This window comes from Vigna radiata, chromosome 6, assembly GCF_000741045.1.
Source record: "Vigna radiata var. radiata cultivar VC1973A chromosome 6, Vradiata_ver6, whole genome shotgun sequence".
NCBI classification, from domain to species: Eukaryota; Viridiplantae; Streptophyta; class Magnoliopsida; order Fabales; family Fabaceae; genus Vigna; species Vigna radiata.
Window position 1 is genome coordinate 35,548,054 of NC_028356.1, and position 24,084 is coordinate 35,572,137.

General features: G+C 31.6%; 3 protein-coding genes across 5 annotated transcripts; 2 read left to right on the forward strand and 1 right to left on the reverse strand.

Annotated features, from left to right (window-relative positions):
* Positions 1-1,103: 1,103 nt before the first annotated feature.
* Positions 1,104-6,621, reverse strand: LOC106763087 (mitogen-activated protein kinase kinase kinase 5). Of its 2 annotated transcripts, none has more exons than XM_022782561.1 (12): positions 6,055-6,621; positions 4,924-5,042; positions 4,302-4,851; positions 4,116-4,203; positions 3,476-3,538; positions 3,184-3,347; positions 3,000-3,075; positions 2,750-2,809; positions 2,552-2,677; positions 2,143-2,358; positions 1,692-1,792; positions 1,104-1,596 (listed from the first exon to the last, which is right to left on the reverse strand). In XM_022782561.1, exons 1-12 carry the CDS (start codon positions 6,384-6,386, stop codon positions 1,416-1,418), a joined length of 2,076 nt encoding a protein of 691 aa, XP_022638282.1. In that variant the 5' UTR covers positions 6,387-6,621; the 3' UTR covers positions 1,104-1,415. The 2 variants fall into 2 exon arrangements, with proteins under 2 accessions (XP_022638282.1, XP_014502749.1); XM_014647263.2 differs by having other exon boundaries at positions 4,302-4,836; positions 6,055-6,620.
* A 4,096-nt stretch (positions 6,622-10,717) lies between these two features.
* LOC106763994 (protein OSB1, mitochondrial) lies at positions 10,718-13,741 on the forward strand. 2 transcript variants are annotated; one of them, XM_022782562.1, is made up of 4 exons: positions 10,718-11,189; positions 11,309-11,447; positions 11,799-11,874; positions 13,504-13,741. In XM_022782562.1, the coding sequence occupies exons 1-4, from the start codon at positions 10,876-10,878 to the stop codon at positions 13,710-13,712; spliced, it is 738 nt and encodes a 245-aa protein (XP_022638283.1). In that variant the 5' UTR covers positions 10,718-10,875; the 3' UTR covers positions 13,713-13,741. The 2 variants fall into 2 exon arrangements, with proteins under 2 accessions (XP_022638283.1, XP_014503672.1); XM_014648186.2 differs by lacking the exon at positions 13,504-13,741 and adding an exon at positions 12,463-13,222 and having other exon boundaries at positions 10,739-11,189.
* Positions 13,742-19,068: 5,327 nt separating this feature from the next.
* Positions 19,069-22,696, forward strand: LOC106765225 (probable disease resistance protein At4g33300). The gene is made up of 5 exons (XM_014649766.2): positions 19,069-19,850; positions 20,380-20,771; positions 21,009-21,364; positions 21,453-21,658; positions 21,754-22,696. Exons 1-5 carry the CDS (start codon positions 19,175-19,177, stop codon positions 22,578-22,580), a joined length of 2,457 nt encoding a protein of 818 aa, XP_014505252.1. The 5' UTR covers positions 19,069-19,174; the 3' UTR covers positions 22,581-22,696.
* The last annotated feature ends 1,388 nt before the right edge of the window (positions 22,697-24,084 follow it).

Consider the following 24,084-nt stretch of genomic DNA (forward strand, 5'->3'; position numbering starts at 1 on the left):
AAATTAAAAAATTAAATAGTTAGGTTACCCCAATTTCATTTTTTAATTTAACCTTAACTATTTTAATTTATACGTCACAATTTTTTATTTTTTTAAAACACATTACAATGCCACATCATCAGATATTAGTCACGCAGCTCTGCCATTAACAAAGTTAACACCATTACCAAAAAGAACCTATTTGTTCAATTTTTGCAAAAGTTGGGACTTAATGAACTTTTTAAAAAGAGAGGACCACTTTGAACAAACCCTCCCAAAAAAGGGAACAAAATAAATATTAAACCTAATTAAAACAATTCTTAAATAAAGTAGTTTAATAATTATTACTAAATATAAAAGTTTATTTTAAAATTAAACAATATTTAATAATTTAATAATATAAGTAGATGGTGTTTTTTTTTGGCAATATTAGTTAAGATTATTTTTTAATCAAAATGTCAGATATCATCAACTAAAGTTAACAAGAGTTTTTTTTATTGATATTGGTCGATGGATATTTTTTTAAATGATATCGTCTATAAATAACTTGATCAACATTAAGTAAAAATGTTGTTTCTTTTTCTCAAATTTTTTTTATTAATTTTGGTTAAGAAACTTCACCAATACTAAACCGATTAATCATGTCAATAAAAAGAACAGATTAATATAATCAAATTTTTTCAAAAACTTTTTCATTTGATATTATAAAGAAAGACTTGATCAACTTTTGAGAAAAAAAATAACACAATGATATCCTTTGAAAAACATTTTTATCGATATCAACGGAAAAATAAACTCCCATTCGTAGAGAAAAATTAGTTTTGTTTACGTTGGTTGAAAAAAACTCTAACTAATATAGGTCAATAAATAACTAACCAATATACACAAAAAATAATTTCAATAATGTAAATTGAAAAATAACTCCTATCAATAGTGACAAGAAAATTACTAACTTAAATTAGACAAGTAATAGATAAATTATTATAGATAAAACAACTTTGACTATCGTGTAATAAAAATAATCATGTTGTGAATGCCAATTACGAAAATCCATACCATGTATAAAATTCGAAGCATTCTTTATCTTTTTACCTGATAATAAATTACTACAAAAACAAGCCAACGACAGCATTGGAAACCCTGGAATACATCAAAATGTCAAAGGAATAAAAGAATGTTTTACAGAAATCATACAATGTATATTTACACGTGAATTTCTTAACTGAGAACAAGTCTAAATAACAGAGCCTCACTTTCGTCATGTACAGAAAAAACATTACTCAAAACAAACCAATATGAATTTTATGATTTCTTTTGCCTCAATCTTTGAGAGTACTTTTAATAAAAATAAAAAATCATGAATGACCGGCTTTTAGATCCCTGCATTACTTATTCAGCAGTGGAATTTATGCAACTTTTAAGCGTGATGAGATGCTTCAGAAATTTGTGATCATTCTCATCATGGTGGAAATGTTTCTGGAATTTTCAGCAGACATGTAATTGAGGGTACCAGGTTTCAATGTAGATTGAAGAATGTTCACTTCTGGAACATGAGAGTGACTAAAAGGTATAATATGATTAGACTCCTTGTGGTCATTGATTTGTTCGGAAGTATCACTGCAAAATGCAAATCAACAGAGAGAATGAAACTTCAATCAGACACCAGTGATTATATTTATTAAATTTACATTTTTTATTCACAAAACTAATACCCCACTAGTTTCTGAATCTTGTTAAAACACCGTGAGCTAATGGAGGCTTGAATTATGCCACTTCTGGTGGTGGTGGTGTCTCTAGGACTAGCTGAATTACCCTGCACAACAAACATTTTGAACAACGTAAGAAGGACTCCTTCCTGTCGAATTTTTCCTCTTTCTTTTTGCATTAACACCAAGCGTGTGTCGGTTTATGTATTGTCATTCATGATAAAGTATGCTTTTCCAACACTCTTTTTTGACATATTCTTTTATTGAATGAAATTCAAGTGAGTGATTCGATTTCCCATATGGAGTGTAATGCACAAACTAGTTAAACCTACACAAATTTCAACCAACATGAGGCAATGTACAAGAAAGAGAATATTAGAAACTGTACTGCTAAGACCCTTTTGGACAGTGTCAATGACTCAGATGGAAGAATTAATGAAATAAAGTTAACACTTACTCCTGGTCCAAGGTCTCCTCTAGGAAAGGATTGTGGATGACCTAGAACATCTTGATCATATAAATTCTGCACAAAGGCATGCTTAAGAAGAGTTGATGAAGATGGTCGATCTGCAGGGTCCCTTTGGAAACATTTTTGGAGGAAATCCTTTCCCACTGATGATAATGTTTCGGGTATGGGAGGGGACTCTTGCAGTGCCTTGAACATGGCTGAAGCCTTACAAATGAAACATAATAAAGTAGACTTTTTCTCATTCTTCTTGGAGTAGAATTATAACATGAAGTCATACCAAAAGAAGTGAAAAGAAGAACTGAAACATAGAATATATGACCACTTTTATATTGAACCAATAGTTAACATTCATAAGGCTTGGCTAAGATGAGCCAACAAGAATAAAAAAGGTGCTCACCCCTTCAGCTTCACTCCAAGGAGGTTTTCCTGTTAACATCTCTATAATGGTGCACCCTAAGCTCCATATGTCAATTCCCGTGACAACATCAAGATTAGATTCGTTCTTTATGGAACCTTTCACGACCTTCAATGGACAAATTATTGTCAAAAGGGGCATGTTATTACTACACAATAGATAATTTGAGCTATAAAATACCTCTGGAGCCATCCAGTAAGGACTACCCTTTAGAGAAAGATCATACGAATTCCCCATCAGCTGGAAAAAGCAGATTGGTCAGATTGCAAACCACCAGAAACAAAAGCAGAAGACACAAGCTTCAATAATAATGCAAACCATAAAAGACAAATAACATGAATGAGGTGATTATAACCAGATCAGTAGAACAGCTATACCAAACTAAAAGTATATGTAAATCTAATTAAAAGTATAGAATTTAGTAACTTACAATTTTCGCTAGCCCAAAATCTGCAAGTTTCACAATGCCGGATTCATTGACCAGCAAGTTTGCACCTTTGATGTCTCTAAAGAACCATAGCAATCATTTAAAAAAAAAAAACTTCAATTTGCAAGGCCTATCAGAGTTAATTAGCACTACATAATGGTTTTTTTCATCAAACAATCCTTGTTACCTGTGTATGGTTTTGTTACTGTGTAAGTAAGCTAAACCAGAGAGAATATGCCTTGTAAAATTGCGAACTACAGATTCTGTCATAGCTCCACAATGCTCACGCATAAATTTACTGATTGATCCTGGATGGACATATTCCATATATATGTACAAATGATTGCCAACCTGAAAGTACAAATGCCTCAAAAGTCAACACGTCAATCTAATTTACAATCACAAACACACATAAATTTTCATTACTTAGCATAGATTATACTTGAAACAAGAAGTTAACAAACCAACAATTAACTCACTATTTCACTTCCGTAATACCGCACAATGTTGGGGTGGTTTAGTTGATGGAGAATTTTGATTTCCTGTAACAATAAACTTTTACTGATTGCAGTCTATGTACCATCCATTTGAAGAATGTGCAAAAGTATAATATAATCACAATGGAAAAGGAAATATTAAGATCTAGAGAAGCATAACTAAATTATCATCCTAGTCTTGAACTCTAGGCTTCTCTTTACCCTACTTTTCTTTTCTCTGCAGAAAACATTTTTTGGATTACTTATACTAGTTATCAGAACAATGAATTGAAAAACAAAATGTAGTAAAAGAAGAAACCGAGTCAAGTAAACAGGAGGGAAAGATGGAAACATGTCAGAGCCGTTTCCAATATTACATACAATTAAGGATGAAAATAATATTCTTCCGATGTTCCACTATACATTCCAACTTTTCCTGAACAGATGAATTTTTCTTGTGTAACATTTACATTAGAAATTAAATTCCAGTTGTATGTGTTTAACTTCAATAGAAACTGCAGAGCAATAGTTAAGATCAATGGTTGACGCTAATAAATTCTTACCACAAGATGAAAACTAATTTCTTGTACCCATATTTTTCGACAGATTACTAAGCATATACATATATAACTAAGGGAAGAACCTGGTCCAGTTGTTTCATGCACTCAGCAGATGTAGGATCATCAGGAATTAAATTGATCTCCTTCATTGCACACGAGGCTCCATTTTCCCTGTTAGATAAAGTAGTAAAGCACATGAGTAACTGTACAAAAAGGTAGATGATTTAAACTAGTAACTATTGGAAAAACAATAAGAATTAAATAGTTACAGGTTGGTTGCATGAAAAACACTTCCAAAGGTTCCTCTTCCAATAAGTTTTCCTTTCTGCCATTGACCTTTGACTGAAGGCATATTTTCGGTAGCGTGATGGATGGTACTGGATTGATGCAGCACAGATAATTGTGCAGGAAATGAAGCTCTAGGAGGAAGAGGCAAGGGATGTGCATCAACATGGTTATTTTCAGGGCACACCTTGGACAAAAATTTATGGTTCTGAGATCCCTCCTCAATTTTAGGATTGAAGTAACGAGTGAGGCTTAGAGGGCAAGGAATAGGGGAATGGTCTGGACTATGTACACTTTTAGCCGATAACATTTTCAATTTGTCATTAACTTCTGAAGAGAAGTTGAAGGTAGAATCAAAGAAGTCTATGTTATTTGATCTATATGGACTAGTATCAGGACTAGTGACCACACTTGTTGGAGCACTCTTGGGCTTGGCAGCAACACCCAAATTCAAGTGGGGATTAACTTCAGAGTCATTACCATGAGATGCTGCTCTTCGATTTTTCAATGAACTATGGCCTGTATTTACAACAGCAACATAGGAAGGCAAGCATGTTCAACATTCAACTCTTGAGGCATAGAACAACAATGGAGAAAAGAAAATACCTGTCAAGAAACTTGCTGCAGGAATATGCTCTCTCAGATTGTATTTTGCATTTGCAGGAGTAGAATCCAAATGGAGTGTAGGTTTTGCACGTGTCACTGCATCGTGAGGCAACGCCTTCCTGATAAATCATTGCAACAAATCAACATGTCGCATAAACATAAAGCACAGTTGCAGACTCTATTAAAGGTTAATTACTGAAGCAGATCCCAATTGTTAATTATGTATACAATACAAGTAATACATTCTCCTTGCTCATAGCAAAGCAAGTTCTAGAGATCAACTTCCATACAAAAACCAATATTAAAAAATAAAGGGTCACCAACTCCTCAGAAAACATTAATGTAATTTGACAGCATACACATTCTTACATTGCCTTAAAACATTATTTCACAATAACTTTTCCTTGATTAATCACTCCAGCCATGTTCACACCATTTCTTATCAAAGACTCAATTAATCTACAGACTGATTATTATATAAGCAATAAAATTGGTATACAGATAGTACCCTGGCAGTAAAAAGGAAACAGTTTTTCAAACTCTAGCCGATTGTGGGATCCATTAGGATAGGAAAAGTAAAAAACAAAAAGAAAAGTAAAAGGAATTACGAACACTCTTTTCCTTTTGCTTATGATATTAATATACGAAAGCTCTCACAATACACATACTTAATTGACACTGTTTTTTTTTTCTTTATCACATAAAACTACCTATGAAGTTTACAGTTTTTTTCTCTCTTTATCTCTAGGCAAAGATTGGCACATGCTATGCAGGAATCGTTCTTCTAACCAACAAAAATACACTGGTTTGATTTCTTTTCTTCTTATAAGGTATACATGTGTTATTAAAATGAAATGTCTACCAACTTTGCGAGTAATAGATTAGCACGAGCCATGCAAGAATCATATAACCTACAAAACATAAACTAATTTTATTTCTTTATGTCTTTTTTTTCCCAAGTAATATTCAATTTTGCACTTCTTTTCAACCATATTATATAGTGTGAATATCTTCGGAGGTTACTGTTGCAAGCTTTTGAATTCAAAGCCGTTACTGCACTTGCATGCTTGTTTTCAATTTTGTACATTGAATTAGAGTACAAAGCATTTTGAACGATGAAGCAAAGTTTACCCGGAAGAAGAAAAATTAGGATGTTCTAAGGAAGCAGAGAGGGGAGGATGTACGGAAGCGGAGCTGACCGACTTGGCTCGACGGGTCAACGGCGCTTCAGGGAGAGGCAGCGGTTGCGGCAGACTAGAGAGGGAGCGGTGTCCGGAAGCGCAGCGGGGCTCCGGCGAGGCAGAAAAAGAGTCGGTGGAGTGGAAGAAGGAGAAGCCAATGTCATGGTCGCTGAGGTGGCGGAGCTTCCTCTGCCTGGTCAACCGCCGTGTCGGAGTGCTGTCATCGGGTCCGGCATCGTTGAGGTGGGCTCCGGTGGAAAGCGATTTTCTGGAAAGAGGCATCGGAGAGGGGTGATTGTTGGTGAAAGAGGGTTGTGTATTTAACAATTGGTGGTTGCAATGGAACTATAACATTGCGAAGCAAAACTATGGAAACAACCTACGCTGTTTTGGGTAGACTTTGGTTCCTAATAATTTCCATGTTCCAACGAGGATTGTCTTGTGTCTGGAATAACACATACTGCACTGTCTTCGCCATGACTTTCTGTTGACTGTCGTTTTTCTCTTCTTGGACGGTAATACAAACTCTAACAGTAACTACCTTCTACTGTCTAATTACCAGACACAAACTAATAAATTTTTACATTTATTTTATAAGATATTACTGATATGAAAAAATATAAATTTTTATATTTGTAAAAAAATAAAAATAATGCAAATTAAGTATAATAATATTCTCTGTGTGAAAGTATCTGTTCTATTATATGGATCCAGAGATAATTGTTTTTACCTAGAGTGAAAGTTTATATAATATTGACATGTTTTAAATATAAATATTTTGTAGATCATATCGGTAACATATATTTTAACACTCAAAATAATATACTTAAGAGTGTCATTAGTATAATGAACCGTGTTTTATATAAAAAATTATTTAATTTAATTCTAGTAAATTTTTAATACATATACAAATTTTTAAAATTTAAGCATCACAACATTTCCGATTTTATAATTTTTTTATATATTGTATATACAATTTGACATGTGGAATATTATTTTAAAATGTTGTTGTTAAAACATAAAAAATATTAAAATCCTTAGATTAAAATAATTATATTTATTTATTTTAAAAAAATTTAAATTAAAATATATTATAAGAACAAAGTTTAAATTTTTACAAGTGATAGAACGAATAAGAAAAATATGTTTGTGTTTATGTGTTGGAGAAAATAGACGTTATGTATTTCCTGTGCTGTAGAAAAGGCAACCGACACCTTGACACGGATTTGTGGAAAACGCCTCTCCAAACCAAATACAAGTAAAACCTTTATTACTCTTTAAAAAATAATATATATATATATATATATATATATATATATATATATAATTTAAATTCAATTTTAATATATGTACTCTTAAAATGTAAAAAAAATATAGATATTCCCTAATTACACGTGTTATATGTCATAAATAAAAAGTGATAAATGAAAAATAGGTTAAGAAATTTACTAAATATTAATTGCTACATTTGTTTTAGCAAAAATATCTACAACTATGCTTGTTTGAGAAACTAAATAAATTAGGAAGATTTGATGAATATTGACAACAAGAAAGAACAAAGAAAGTAGAGGATAGAATGATCATCATTACTTACTTACGTATTTTAAATAAGTTTCTGTGTTGAGCAATATAAACAATAATTTTGATTTTGGTTCTCTTATATTTTTAAAAACTTTATTTTACTCCCTAAAAATTGAAAAAAAGTTTTAATTATTAAATTTTAAATTTGTTGGACAAAAGTTAAATTTTTTAAAAGATTTAATAATTTGATAGGTTCTATTTTTGGGTCAAAATCTCAAATAGAATTCCTACTTATTTGTTTTCTCAAATTGGATTCTTATTTTTTAAAAATTGAAACAAATTGAGTTTTATCGTTAAATTAGACAAATATCGTTTAAGTGTCCTGATTGTGTTTTTTTTAATGATGTGACATAGTTTATATGGTAATAAGGATAATGTGATTTGTAATTTTTTAATTAAAAAATTAGGAAAACTCTAATTCAGTTAAATCCTTTCTTCAAATTCATATTTGTGAAAATAAATTAGAAAAAAGTGAGAGTGTTTTGAATTAGGGTTTGTGGCAAAAATGGATAATCAATTGCATATTTGAGTATTTCGAATTAGGGTTCAAGCTTTGTGTACAAATATGGTACCAACTCTTAAGCCTCCTTTCATAACATTCAAGGACACATGATAATTATCTTCTAATCCTTCTTCATTGTTTTTATGAGTGATAAATTGCACATATTCATTATGATTATCAAGTTCAAAATTTGGGATATCAATAACTAAAGGTGAATTTTTCATCACAAAAATAACATAAACCTTTTTTTTTCTCCTCAATTGCATCTCAACGGGTGTAATAGTTTTTACATTTGAATTTTTTATTGGAGGAGTGGTAGACGTGGGTAGAAGCGATGGTAAGGACCGTTTAAGTGTAATTTGTGCTAAATTAAGATTTTACTGGTAGATGAAAGTGAAGAGTATATGTGATTGTAATTGGTAGAACGTTACTTTTCTTCATACAATTTGACTAAGAAAATTGTTCTAAGTAGGTTAATAAGACATTGAGCCACAACATCCCTTTCTGACAATACAATTTAAGCCACTTAAAAGGTAATTCAACATAGATGCATCAGTAAGACCTTTAGATTTATTTGCTAGTGCCATGAATTTCAAGTAATATTCTGAAAGAATACTTGACTTATACAGTTTGAAAGGTTCTGTCATGGGGGAGTCAAAAGGAAATGGTTCAAAATGGCTCTCCAAAACTCAAGTCAGATCTAATCAAGTCAGAACTACTGACACACATTGCAATATTTGGAACCATAGAATCACATTTCTCTCAAAATGGATTTAAGCTATATCCATTCTCTCTTGGTAAGGAGTACAATGATAATTGAAAAAGTTCTGAGCCTTAAAGATCCATTATAAAACTGGAGTTATGCCATTAAAGTGAGGGAATCCCAGGGAGATATCGCATACCAACGACGTAAAATCACACAGTGTCATTATCAACGATGAACTATTTGAGTTCGAATCATCATTGTATTGAGTCTTGCCTTGATTCAACAAATCTAATTATTTTTGCATCTAGTCCATTCGATCGTTGTTTGTTGTTTGGAATTGGACGATCAAATCTCAATTAGCTTTATCAAGATCCGATTGTTTCTCGACCCAATTCAAAATGGAAGTGAGTTGGGTTTGCATATCTTTCATATCAGTGTTCTGAGTCATTGATGACGATAAAAACACCAATGAAACAGTAAAATTATATTGATAATGAAATTACCACAAATAGCTATAATATGAGTTTTTATTACAACAAACTAAAAATGAAATATAACACAACACTCCCAGTTGATTCTCAAAAGTTCTACATAGAGAAAATAAAAAAAGAGATAAGGTAACAATATTTCAGAAAGAATAAAAGGATTAGTCAACATAGAAAGAAAGAGAACACAGAAAAGGTTAATACCAAAAACCAAAAACCTGGTCTCTTAATGATCAAAATCTTTTAAAAGCACATTCTCCTATCTCTATCTCGTGCTTCTCCTTATATCCTTCTTCTATTGGTCCTCTTTCACTCGTCCAATTCTTTCAATCGAATTTCTCGCATAATTTGATTTCTCCATTCTACTTGTTACAATTAAAAGTTTAAATTTATATTATTTTTTTATACTATGTTGTGTAAGTTTTTTATTGCAAAAAACATCATTAATTAAATAAATATTATAAACATTTTATGTCACTTATTACTTAAGGTACAAAATCATATATAGTTATCCTTTATTTTTCAATGTTTTACTAAGTCATTTTTGTCCTTAGTATGTTATTACTAGTGACAATAAAAGAAGTCATTTTGAAATGCATATAAAACTCTTAGAATGTCTAGACTCACACGTGTTGGATTATACTTAGAATATATATATATATATATATATATATATATATATATATATATATATATATAATATTTTATATATTTGATATTTCAAAAGAAAATTATACATTTATATACAAATTTTGTGATGTCCAAAATATTTGTTAAATATCCGTCATGATATTTTAAAAAATAAAAATGTAATTTAATTATAAAAAAAAAAAGTCAACCCATTCCCAACCGTTGTGGTGAGTTAGATTAGGCTAATCTTATAATGCACTAAATTCAGTAAAAAAAAAGATAATTCTTTGGATAGGAATAAATATGACACCGAAAGAGTTTATTCGTTTTAACCGAAAATTGGTTCATGATTTTGAAGAATTGGATAAATTTTTTAACTTGTTATTACAATTTTTTACTAATTGTAACCGTGATAGACAAAGACTCAAAGTTTTATATATTTTTTGCTTAAAAAATTATTTTATGATTATTTAAAAGTTTTAAATTAATAAAAAAAATATCGTTTATTTTGTTAAATTTTAGAATTTGGAGGACGGATTCCTAACCAGTCACATACACCTAAACACCATCTTTCCTAACATTTTCAAATATTGAAGCATACTAAACAATTTCAACAGATCTTGTTGACACAACAGGGGCAAAGCTAGGATTTCAAAACTCATGGAGGTGCATGGAGAAAATTTTGGGAGGTGCAAAATGTAAAAGCCTTCCAATAGCCACCCAACCCCAAAAAAAAATCAAAAGGTAAGGAAATGTGTAAAAACCGTGTACCCTACCCTCCAAAAAACCGCAACGCAAAATTCGCCGGCGAAATTTATTACCGGCGGGAAACCTGGTCGCCGGAATTGGCACGCTTCATCGGAGCCTATGAAACCAAAGCCGTTCATATTCACGAAACGTTATTCAATTCCATCGATATTTTCACGATATTTTCCCTTCTCCACTCACAATCGCCATTCCTTTGACGACTCCGTTGCAGGATGCAGCGCCGTTTATCGTCACGCGCTCCAATTCCAGCGCCCCGCCACTATTCGGTGGAGCCCGCGTTTGGAGAACTCCGCCAGCTTCATCGGCTCTGTCACGCGCGAGCTGGCTCGTGTTAACTCAAAAACCGGTTACTTCGGAGTTCATACTGTGCTCAGGGTTCGAATATCCAGCCAACCAAACAGCTCCTATATACGGTGCGTTCTATTTTTTCTGAAATTAAAATGATTTCAATTCAATGAAATTTGCAGTGTTTATTGCTTTGGTCGGGAGATTGTGACAGAAACTACATTATGCTGTGCCTTTTGTTTACCAGGGTGCTTCTGATGATGCGGAACAGTGTGGCAGAACTTGCTTTGGAACACTTGAAACCAAATGATTTTATTTATGCTTCAGGTTCTTTGTGGTCTTACACTAAACCTGATGCCGGTGGAATCCCTCGGTTGAATTATAAGGTTATTTATACAATTATCTATTCATAGATGTCTGATAACTTATGGGATACTTACTTTGGATGTTAGAGCAAACTAAAATGATACCCGATTTGATGTTGTCGTTTATCGTTTATAGTAATCAATGTATTTCTTGGATGATCAGTGTAGTCTATTTCAATCAAATAGAGGGGTTAGCGTATTGCCTCTTAAGATTTAATGTTCATGTTTCTAAATTCCTATCCTTGAAAATGTATTCGTGGTGTTCGTATGCTCAAATTGCTCACTTATCATTACACTTTTTTTTTCTTAACTTGCATAACATAATTTGATATTTTTCCCTCTTTTGTGTGTAAATTTTGCATTGACTTACAGCTAGATGTGAAGGAGTTCAAGTTTGTTACTCAAAGGTCTGGTTATCAAGGCCACAAGAAGTCGGAATCAGCTAAAGGTATGTTTTGTTGATTGCTTAAGTTCATACAAATGCTAAAAACTGTTGTTTTTCTTTGATTTTTTCATCTTGTTTGGAAGTACCAAAACATATTTCCCAACCAGGTCAGTAATTGATGTCAATGAATTAAGACAAATTCTTATTTACGAACAAAGTTTCTAGCATTGGCAATATTTATTTTCTATTGATAGAACAAATTTTACTTTAGCCAAAAAAACGCAGATTTGGATGCACATTAATTTTGTTAATCTAGTGAGTACAGAGGAAAAGGAATCTTGGGAAATCTTATGCATTTTTATGCATATTAAGTAATCACATTTTTTCTGGGAAGTACTATTACTAGACAGGCGCTGTTGTGCACTTCAAGACATATAAATCCGGTGGGCTATATATTTTGGGATAAACTAGTATTCTGTTATCGTTTTCATACCCCTTTTTAAATTTTTTCTTGAACAGGCTTCTCGGTGGTTCTTGATTGAGTTGGTTGTACAATTTTTGTGGTTGCTTCATTAGTCTTAAACTGATTTATTTTCAATTTTTAATGCATTTTCCTGGTCTTATTCTTCTTATCATAAACAAAAAATATAGCAAACGTTGGCATGCAAAATAATCAAAATCGGCTTCACCTCTGGCAAGTGTTTTTTTCCAATCCAAATGAGTGGTGGGATCAAAGAAAGCGCAAGTTAAATTCAAAACAGCCTGATTTTAAGCACAAGGATACTGGTGAAGTTCTGTGGTTAAGTACATATGATCCTCCATGGGTTAGAAGGCAACTCCAATTGCTAGACTCAAAAATGGCTGGAGGACCAGTAGGTCATCATCATTCTCGTGTCTCAAACTGGGATTACGATGATTAGTCTATATGGCTAAAAGACGATGTGTGTCGGTAATGGAACTTATTCTCTATAGCTTTGTGCATACTCTTAGCATTTGGAACGAAATGTACAGCAGAGTGATAGTGGCACCATTTATTAAGAGAATGGAAATCACTATGATAATGATAGTGACCATATTCTACGGGCAAACCATCTCAGCTGTGAGAAAGCTTGGCCCTGTTGATAATTACTCAGAAGCCTGAAAGAATGAAAGAGGTAAAGTTAATGACTCGAATTCTTGGTCTAACCTGAAAAGGTTGTGGTTTGACCAATTTGGTGAAGAAAGATTTTAAAATATTTCTTTAGTATTTGGTTTTAGTTGAGTGGTCGGGTCGATAGGCCCGAGACAAGAGCCCACTACTAATCCTGGTCGGTCGTGCGAGGCTCCATCCCTATGATTTGGACCTTTATGTTTTGGGTTAGGATTTTATAAACACTAATATAATACTGCTATAGCATTTTTTGTTTTTTCATCTCTCTGTGAATTGTTTCTTGTTAAATCTGTGTTCATTCTTTCTTTATACCTATTCCACATTATTTCTATAAAAAATAAATCATGATAATTTATTATTAGTTATGGTTAGGTAAACCCGTAGTATACCACATTTGTGTGTACACATGCATCAATGATAAGGTTACGAGGTTTGAAATCTTCGGAACTCCTTGTTAAATAGGTTTGAGAACTTAAGATGATGTTTGTCAATTCTCAGATGGTGGGAGCTTCACGTACTGTTTTTTTTTTTTTTTTTGACAGACTACACTTATGTAAGACATATCATACTTGCACATAAACTGTTTTCTGCCTTGTGCTACTTAACTGTGTTGGAGTCCGTTATTATTTATGACATTACCAAGTGTCTTATTACTTTTTCGTTTTTTTCTTACCACTTCAATTTTCCATGGCCAAATCATGTAGTATCAGCAGCATCAGATCCGAGTACCATTTATAAAGAATATAAGTAATTCCACCCTTCAACCTTATAAGTATCATAAATAACTCTTGAAATATTAAAAAGCTTTCAAATTTATTTTTGAATTTGATTAGAATATGTTAACTTGAGGATTACAATGATGAATATTTGATATTTCAGAAATTACTTTAAATAGTATCATTACTTTGAATATTACTTAGGAAAGAGAGTGATAATTGGGGATCAAAATTAGTGGTCTATTCAAACAATTAATTCTTAAGTGCATGAGAAATATACATTTAGAAGGACATTTGGTTTTCCTTCTAGCTCCTAGAACATCTTTAGTGTAGCCTTAAATTTAAGACTTCAAGTTTCATAAGAAAAATTTATATAAGCATGTTGATATGATACAATACAACGAGGTCTTAAACATTTAAGAACTAGATCATTTATAAATTTTTAAACTCTTGAGTATTAAGAATAAAAAGAACAAATTTTCAGTATGTATCATCATATCTTTATTATGCTAAATTTTAGAGGGAATTGAACTGCAAATAAAATATAAGAGTAAGCTGTTGATTAAAATTTGTATGAATTGTTTTAAAGTGACATGAAATGGATGAATCCGTTTAAAGTAGAATAAAACTTCATCAGAGTTTTTATATAAAACACTTGTATGGTAGATGTTCTTAATTGTAAGTTCCAGGTGTGAAATACCTTGCCATCATTTTCATGACAAATTAGAGATTGCTTTACACTGGGAAGTAATTGCAACCGTTCTTTATATTCACTTTATTTTTTTCTTTGCTTTCTGAATTGAAGACTTTAGAGGTGGAAGTGTGTCTTGGTGGGTGGTCATCACTTGGTCACATATAGTTAGCATATTTTTCTTTTTGGTGGTGGTTCTACTTCTGTCTTAATGGCTTGTTATGGAAATTTTGAAAAGCCTGATTAAAGCGATTCACATAAGAGAGTGTGAAAACTGAAAAGTGTTTTCTTTACAAGTTTTCTGAATGTTGAGTGCAATTGTAACCTTTAAGTTTTCACATTATGAACTTTTGGACGTGGTCATGTTCAATCCTTAATTGACTTTAGTATTATAGTGGATGATGTTGCTTCAATAGGGAACCAAATGCAAACCTACCTCCCCCAAGACAAAGTCGTTATATACCACTTTTTCTCATGTAACCAAAAGGAAAATTAAAGTTATGTTCTATGCACGACCCAAGTTCTTTTTTTTAGAATATGTATCCTCTGTTTAAGTTTACCTTGAACATAAATACGTAAGTTTAAAATTTACAAATGAAAATTTTTGTAGCAATTATTTTATATGTTCCCTTTATAGGTATAAATTATATAATTTCTAATTAATCACTTAATGCGAGTTACATACTATGCTATAATATTTATATTCTTTATTTATATTTAGATTAGCTTAACCCGAGTGATATGATTTAGCAAACTCAATAAAGTGCTAATAAACAAAAAAACACTTCAGATGGTCCTAATTAAAAGATACCAATTTGATTCAGTAGGGAATAATATAGTCTATATCTAATAAAGTATACATCATATCAAATAAATAAAGAAATAATATAAGAAATATTCCACTAGAAATAAAGAAACTCAAAACCAATTATTAATGACATTAAAGACTAAGCTTTGATGTCTTTTTTGTCTCTATTTTACACACAACTTGACAATATACATTTTTTTAGAAAAATAAATTAAATATTAAATATTTATTTGGTTTGTATAAAATGGGAGGTACACCAAGAAAACACAAATATAACTTTCATCTTCTAGTTAGGTATGTGATAAGTGGAATATAAATTCCATGGACCTATAAAGTAAAAGACAAATAAACAATATAGAAAAATATCAACACAAAGATTCAGGTCTGCCACTCGAATTTATCTTTAAAAAATCATGAAAACATTAATAATAGGTTAAAAGTTTATTATCATGGAATTTAGTGTTTAGGTATTTTCCATGATTTAAGGTTGGTGAAGGGCATAATGGTCATTGCAGAGGTCAACTCGTCTTTTATAGATTTATGACTTATCCTTCAACAATTATGGCTTCCAATAGTTAGTGATCATCTTTTCATTTTACATTTTCTATCTAATTTTTAGTATACACTCATTTTTGCACTATTTTAATTCTGCACTCTCACTTTTCACAATCATGCTCATTTCAATTCAACTCGATTTTTATGTGTTTGTTATGCAAAAATGATAAATAGAATTAGATGAGACAAATTCACAAATATTTTTCCATTTTTCTTTTACTAAAACTTTTTTTTCCTGACCGATATTATTTAAGATAAACATAATATTTAATTAAGTGTATATATATATATATATATATATATATATATATATATATATATATTGAATTCATCAATATATTTTAAAGTAAATATGTTTTCATTATTTAACTTTTAATAAAAAAAATGAAATTAATCTATTTTTAAAACTTAGGTCTAATTTAGTTTCTTATTTTTAAAATTATATTATTTTAATTAAATTTATTAAATTTATTTAAAATTTTAAATATAGTAACATTTGATTTATTTATATTATTTGATATTTTTTTAATATTAATTAAGAAAAATATTTAAAATATCAAATATATAAAATTTAGTTAAAAAAACTAAATTCATCTGTTTCTAAAAATAAGTAACTAAACGAGTTTAAAGTTTGAAAAAGGAAGTTATTTAAATTTTTAAAATTAAAAAATAAAACATAAAGGAAGGTATTTAAGTTAATTTAGTGACATTATTAAAAATAATTATTACTTATGAGATATTGTATGTTGTTGAACTCAACTTCGTAACAATTCTGGTACTATTATTTAAAAATGTGATAAATGATGAAAAGAGGAGGAAATAGTTAAACAATTCTTAATCTTTATTAAACATTTTGTATTTAATGTTTATTTTCCCTTTTAATTCTTTTATTAAAAGTTATCTTTGTTTTTCTCCTAGAACCAATAACTTTTAAGATAAACATAATATCTAATTAAATCTATTTCGACCCTTTTTTTTCCTTTATTAAAATTTATCCTTTGTCTTCTATTGAAGCAATATTTTTTAAGATTAAAGTGGGTATTTATTTATTCTCTTTGGGAAAGTTAAGCCGTCTTCTAGAATGTTGCAGTGCCTCCACTCTTCGTCCAACAAGTACTTATCTAAAATAAAAGTTCCTTTTTCAGGAAAATGAAAATCAAGACAATCAAAAGAAAAAAAAGTAGTTATTTAAGCTACTTTTATTTTTTTTGGAAAATGATACTTTGACACAAATTTTTTACATCAATATCGTGTCACGTTCTCATTGGTTGAAATTTAAGAAAATAAAAGAAATTAAAAAATGACGTGAATATTGGATTAGTGGACGTTTGAAAGATAGGAGAAGGAAACATTTCAAATTTCATTTTCCTGAGAAAGAAATCCTAAAAAGAGAAAGTCTCTCTTCCAACAATAAAATTTCGTTGTCACCGTGGTTCGCCGTTGAACGGCCACTGGAGGATTACCCAAACTCTACCGTCGATCATCTTGTGTAAAAAATTTGTCACACTCAGAAGGAGTCAAAGTATTATTTTCCTTTTCATAAAGTGAGTGAGTCATCTCCACTGAAAACTCAAGTAGTGAGAAGTTAGGAAAAATATTGAAAAGTGTTCTTTAGGTTCTGATCATCACTGAATTTTCAAATTCCCATTTCATTAAAAAAAAAGGGGTAAATTTGATGTAATATAGATTAAATAAATACTAATTTCAAAAAAGAAATTAGGCTGGGTTACCATTTTTTCTGTTTTTACTTGATTTCTTATTTATATATTTTTTATTAATTTACCAAAAATTACTTTTGGGTAAATATTTGTGCTTTTGAAAAAAAAAAGTTCATGTTTTTAAAGCAAATTTGTTCATGATTAGATTAGGGTAGATTAGATTCGTTATCTAGGTAATATATTCTGTTTTTTTTTTCACCTTTTGTAGCCTCACTTTATCTTTGTTTTGATTTTGCATTTATGTTATTTAAGATTTCTTTTATTATGGATATTTAAGATTAAAGTGTTATATTATAAAAATAACTTTAAGTGTATAAGAAATGCTTTGCAGTTTACCAAATCGGAGTTAGATGTTATATTTAGTTTAATTTATTATTCTTTTTTAATGTCATTTTATTTATCAACTGGGAAGATAACACTGAAAGTAATAAACTCACAGTAACACTTTTTATGGAAAAATAAGATATGTTGGCAAAAATTACTTAGAAACAAAAATAAGTTTATACAATTCAAGGTTAACGACTTCACATTATTTACATAGAAAAGATTTAGAAAAAGGTATCGGTATAAATAAAAAAATATGTTTCAAAATTTCTAATCTAATATTTTTATTTAATTTTAAATTAAAAAATTCGATTAATTAAAAATAATATATATTAAAATTCATTAATTATCTCTGTTTTCTTGTTTTCTCCTCACTTCACAATAATACATGTAATGTAAGGTTTGTTAAAAATAAAGATAAAAGATAACATAACAAGAAGCTCAAGACATGAATAAGGAATCACGTCATTTTTCTCACACTTCCTATTAATATGTATAACACTTCTAGAATGGTCAAAATGCCATAATCAAAAGAAACATTTTATTTTTGGTTTAATACCGCTTGATCCCTAGTGTGGGAGGGTTTGTTCAATATGGTCCTACCTTTTTTTTTTCATTACAATTGATTCCATTTTTTGAAAAAACCGTTCAATTGAGTCATTTTTGTTCATAGTGGTCCCATATTCAAGTTTAAATTGTTTATTATAGTCTTTATTGTATACGATGATGACATGATTTTTAACATAACATTATGTTAGGACGGTTGGATAGGTGAATGCATGAAAGAACTTATTGACGTCGTAACTAGCACAGTTAGAAAATTGANGTCGTAACCAAAAAGGAGTCAATTGAACAGTTTTTTCAAAAAGTGGGATCAATTGTTACTAAAAAAATGTAGGACCATATTGAACAAAACCTTCCAAACTAGAGACCAAAAGCGGTATTAAGCTTTTATTTTTCTTACATAACTGAGGTTGGATATAAAGTGTTTGATGTATTAAACCTAATTTGAAGAGCATCAAAGTCTAACTATGGACAGAATAATTGTTTAGGACAATAATATTTTAACAACTCTTTCTTAACAACTTTTTTATAACAGGATACGTGTCATCATTTTATTGGTCTGTTTAAATTTATTTTAAAAAAGTATTTGAAACATACCCATCACAAACTTCACAAGTGAAAAAATTGTGAAAATTTTTTTGTTAAAAAGACTTTTTCCAATTGTTTATTGTAGTTTACTTATCTTAGTGTTGGACAGTGACTAATAGAAAGAAGTTAGTTTAGGAAAGAAGAGCGAAATAACGGAATAGAAGAGAAAGAGTAACGAATGTTTCAGGAAACAGAGGAAAACAGAGCATAAGAGAGTGACACTCAGAGTGCGGGGGCTCATACCACATAATGGCCCTCAATGACTTCTTCGCCGGAGAGATCGCGACGGAGCTTCTCAAAATGCTCATCAGCATCTCCCGGAAGTCGCTCCTCTGCCGCGCCAGTGCCGACCAACTCATCACCTACATCCACGAGCTCCTCCCCACCATCGAGGAGATAAAGTACTCCGGCGTCGAGCTCCCCGCCCTCCGCCAGTCCCAGCTCCACCGTCTCTCGGAGCTTCTCCGGTCCGGCGTCGAGCTCTCCCACAAGGTCCTGGCCTCCAGCCGCTGGAACGTTTACCGCAACCTCCACCTCGCCAAGAAGATGGACAAGCTCGAGAAGACCGTTTCGAAGTTCCTCCTCGGCCCCATGCAGGCCCACGTCATGGCCGACGTCCACCACACGCGCTTCGAGATGGCGGAGCGCTTCGACCGCGTTGACAACTCCGTCCGCCGCCTCGAGCAGTACTTCGGGAACATTAAGATTGGTGTCGGCGGCGGCGGCTGGGTTGAGGAGGCTGTCAGGAGCGTGGATGAGAATGTTGTTGACGGAAGCTCCGCCGTGGGGTTGGAATTCGGGAAGATTAAAGTAAGGGAGATGATTGTCGGGAGGGAGGATCTCTGGGTTGTCGGGATTTCTGGGATTGGCGGCTCCGGGAAGACCACTCTCGCTAGAGAGGTCTGCAAAGATGACCAAGTTAGACGTGAGTTCATCTCGTGAAGTAAAGTTCCTTAATTTTTAAACTCGTCAAAGTTATTTATGATCAAAGTCAAACTTTTTCCTTCGCAATTCGTGCAATAAAAAGATAACATATATGATCAAGGAAACTGTTTATCGTGGTTCAACTTGTACGATACTGTTCCATGCATGGGTTAGTTGGTGTGGATTTTTTCTTCGCATGAATCAAATGTTGCATATTGTTTAGGCTTCAACCAGTTATTTCAAGTTGGAGTCATGTATGTATATCTGTTGCTTACTGCGATTCTGTATTACGTCAAGTGGGATTGTTTTCTGTAATCGATTGCTTTGGTCTCTGGAAATAGTGTTAGAAGATGAAATTTTAGTTCTGATGAAAAGTTAATGAAAAAGAAAACTTGCATACAAGTTCTGTGTATATGATTGGTTTGAGAATAGAAATGGGAGTTGGTGCGAGGAAATTGAGTTTATGAAGTGATGGGTTTTTGCTTAGTAACTTTGGTTATTGTGGAAAGCGTTTGACAATTTTTTTGCAGGTTATTTCAGAGAGAGGATTTTGTTCCTGACTGTGTCGCAGTCTCCAAACGTGGAGCAACTAAGAACGAAGATTTGGGGGTACATTATGGGAAATGAGAGATTGGATTCGAACTATGTGGTTCCACAGTGGGTGCCGCAGTTTGAGTGCAAAAGTGAAGCAGCTCGAACTCTGATTGTTTTGGATGATTTGTGGACATTCTCTGTGATGGAGCAGCTTGTGTGCAGAATACCTGGTTGCAAGTATCTTGTGGTGTCCAGAACTAAATTCCAAACGGTGTTGAATTATGAAGTGGAATTGCTGAGTGAAGAAGATGCCTTGTCTTTGTTCTGTCACCATGCTTTTGGACAGAAATCAATCCCTTTAGGTGCTAATGAGAATTTGGTGAAGCAGGTAATGTGTGGTTTGTAACTGTAAACTCTGCCACTGCATGGCATGTTTGGATTCCCATTAGATACAGATTCATGTTAAATACCATCTAAAAGATCTTAGGAGAATGTACACATGTTTGTTTCTATGTTAAGAAATTATTTGAGTTCCAAAACTGGTTCGAACATGAAGCAGTAAACAAGTAGAGTGCTATGCATGGACTTTACTCATTTTTTTTTTCTTGTGTCTAATGGCAAATAGGTTGTTACTGAGTGTGGAAGGCTTCCTTTGGCTCTTAAGGTGATTGGAGCTTCTTTGCGAGATCAACCTGAGATGTTTTGGTTAAGTGTTAAAAACAGGTTATCTCAAGGTCAAAGCATTGGAGAATCCCACGAAATCAATCTGATTGAAAGAATGGCAATCAGTATCAATTACCTTCCAGAAAAAGTCAAGGAATGCTTCTTGGACCTGTGTTCATTTCCTGAGGATAAAAAGATCCCTTTGGATGTACTCATCAACATGTGGGTGGAAATCCATGATATTCCTGAAACAGAAGCTTATGCCATTGTTGTTGAACTCTCCAACAAAAATCTTCTCACCTTAATGAAAGAACCTCGGTATGCAACATCAAAAATGCTCTAAAAACTTGGTTTTCTTGTTTTACCTGTTTCACTCTAACACCCTTTTTATGTTTTAATCTACCAGTGCCGGAGGCATGTATAGCAGTTGCTTTGAGATATCAGTTACTCAGCATGATATACTACGAAACCTAGCCATTAATCTGAGCAACCGTGATAGCATTAATGAACGCCGGCGGTTAGTAATGCCAAAAAGAGAAAATGCAATTCCTAAAGAGTGGTTGAGATACAAGCACAAGCCATTTGAGGCTCAGATTGTTTCAATTCATACAGGTATATCCCAATTACCCTCTGAAAAATGGCCTTCTTATCTTCTCTTTTCTTGCTTCTGTTGTTCTTTTTTGTGATGAATTTCATATTTTTTGCAGGTGAAATGAAAGATGTGGACTGGTGTAATATGGAATTTCCAAAGACAGAAGTTTTGATCATTAATTTCACATCCACTGAGTACTTCTTACCTCTCTTCATCAACAGAATGCCAAATTTGAGAGCACTGATAATAATAAACTACAGTGCAACATACGCTTGTCTTCACAACATTTCAGTTTTCAAGAACTTACCCAACTTGAGGAGCCTCTGGCTTGAAAAAGTTTCCACCCCAGAATTATCAGGCACTGTGTTGGAAAACTTGGGAAAACTATTTATTGTCCTCTGCAAGATCAACAACAGATTGGTTGAAAAAGAGGTAGATCTAGCCAAAGTCTTCCCAAACCTCTTTGACCTCACTCTTGATCATTGTGATGATCTAACCCAGTTGCCTACAAGCATCTGTGGAATGAACTCACTTCAAAACTTGAGTCTCACCAACTGCCACAATCTGACTCAATTACCTCTTGAACTGGGGAAACTAAAATCTCTAGAAATTCTTCGTTTATACGCTTGTCCTGATCTGAAAACACTGCCTAATAGCATATGTGAGATGATGAGATTGAAGTATATTGACATATCTCAATGTGTGAACCTGACATGCTTCCCTGAAGAGATTGGTAGACTGGTAAGCTTGGAGAAGATTGACATGAGGGAATGTTCCATGATCAGAAATGTACCAAAGTCTGCATTGTCATTGCAGTCTCTGCGACTTGTAATTTGTGACGAAGAGCTATCTGGGATTTGGAAAGAGGTTGAGAAGGCTAAGCCTAATGTGCTCATTCAAGTATCAGAGCAGCACTTTGACTTGGACTGGCTTAAAGAATGACTCATTTCTGTCTATGTTCTTGTCATCTTTTACTTTCCAATTTCGTGTGAATACTTGTATATAACTTCTATTTTACATGGAAATTATCTTTCAATTGAAAATCTAAGTTACATATTAAATAAAAGTTACAAAATTATTATACTAAGAGAAATGACTTTAATTATTATATATAAAGATTTAAAATATGTTTTTAGTTTCTAAATTTGAAATAAAAATTGAAATTTGTGTATGTTTCAAATTTTATATATTTTGATTTCTAAATTTTAAAAATAACAAATATAGTTATTTTTGTATAACAACATTAATTTTATTAGACATGTTAAACAATAGTTGAAATCGACATTTGAGCTGAAATATTTCAAATGGTATTATAAACTGCTCAAAGTTACTTTAAAGTATGTTTGATACATAAAAAATTTAATGTGATTCGACTAAAAAAACTGTAAATTGATAAATTTCAATCTATCCAAATATCTTTTATTTTTATTTTTTAAATATAAAAATACATTTTGGAAACCAAATCTAATCAAGTATAGTATTTCTTACAAATAGTTATATTTTAAATAATAAATAAAATATCTTTTTAGTTTCTTTAATTTTGTATAAGTTTAGTTTCTGATATTAAACTTATTTTGAAACTGAACAATATTATTTACTTAATTTAATTTTATAAAATTAATTTGTAAATAAAATTAAGATATATTCAAATCATTATTTTTCTGATATTAAAATAAGTTTTAAATCTAATTTAATATCATAAAATTAATTTAGAAAATAAATTTGTAATCTCTTATATATTATATTTATATACTTGCTATAAAGGATCCATTAGATGGTTTTCCGTACCTACGTATAAAGAAACTGAGGAATTTTCTCTTGTCGAAAAAATATCTCTCGGAAAAATGGTATGAATATTATATTATTATATAAAGTAATTGAAATTTATATTAATAGAAACAAAGAAGGGCATAGTGAGAACTTTCGTGGAAATGCACAAAGTGCGATTTTTAATTTGTCTTCATATAATTACATGTGACTTTAATCACTCATCTTTTTCTACAGGACTTTTTTTTTTTTTTTTTATTTCTAAATTTAAAAATAAAGATAAAATTTTATATTATTAGAAGCTAGTGCATTTTATCCTAAATCTGTTTCCAGATTTGACGAAACATTTTGATATTGAAAGTCTCTATCAATGGCATTGATGATTGCAAATAGTAACCAATGGAGTGCGTGAAATAGGTCAAAATTACACATTTCATTGTTGAAAATGAAATAAACATTATCAGCTTTTGAAATTTAAGACTTACTTTACTTTAGTTTAGTCAGAGCTAACATCCCTTTTCTAACTATTTATTTCTCAAGATAACAAAGAGACACAGATTACATAATATATCATATACTAAGGAAATCGACAGAGACTCATGAATATTCTAATCAGTTATATAATCTGATTAAAAAAAATAGAAGAAGCAAATGATATTACGTAATTACTTACATATCA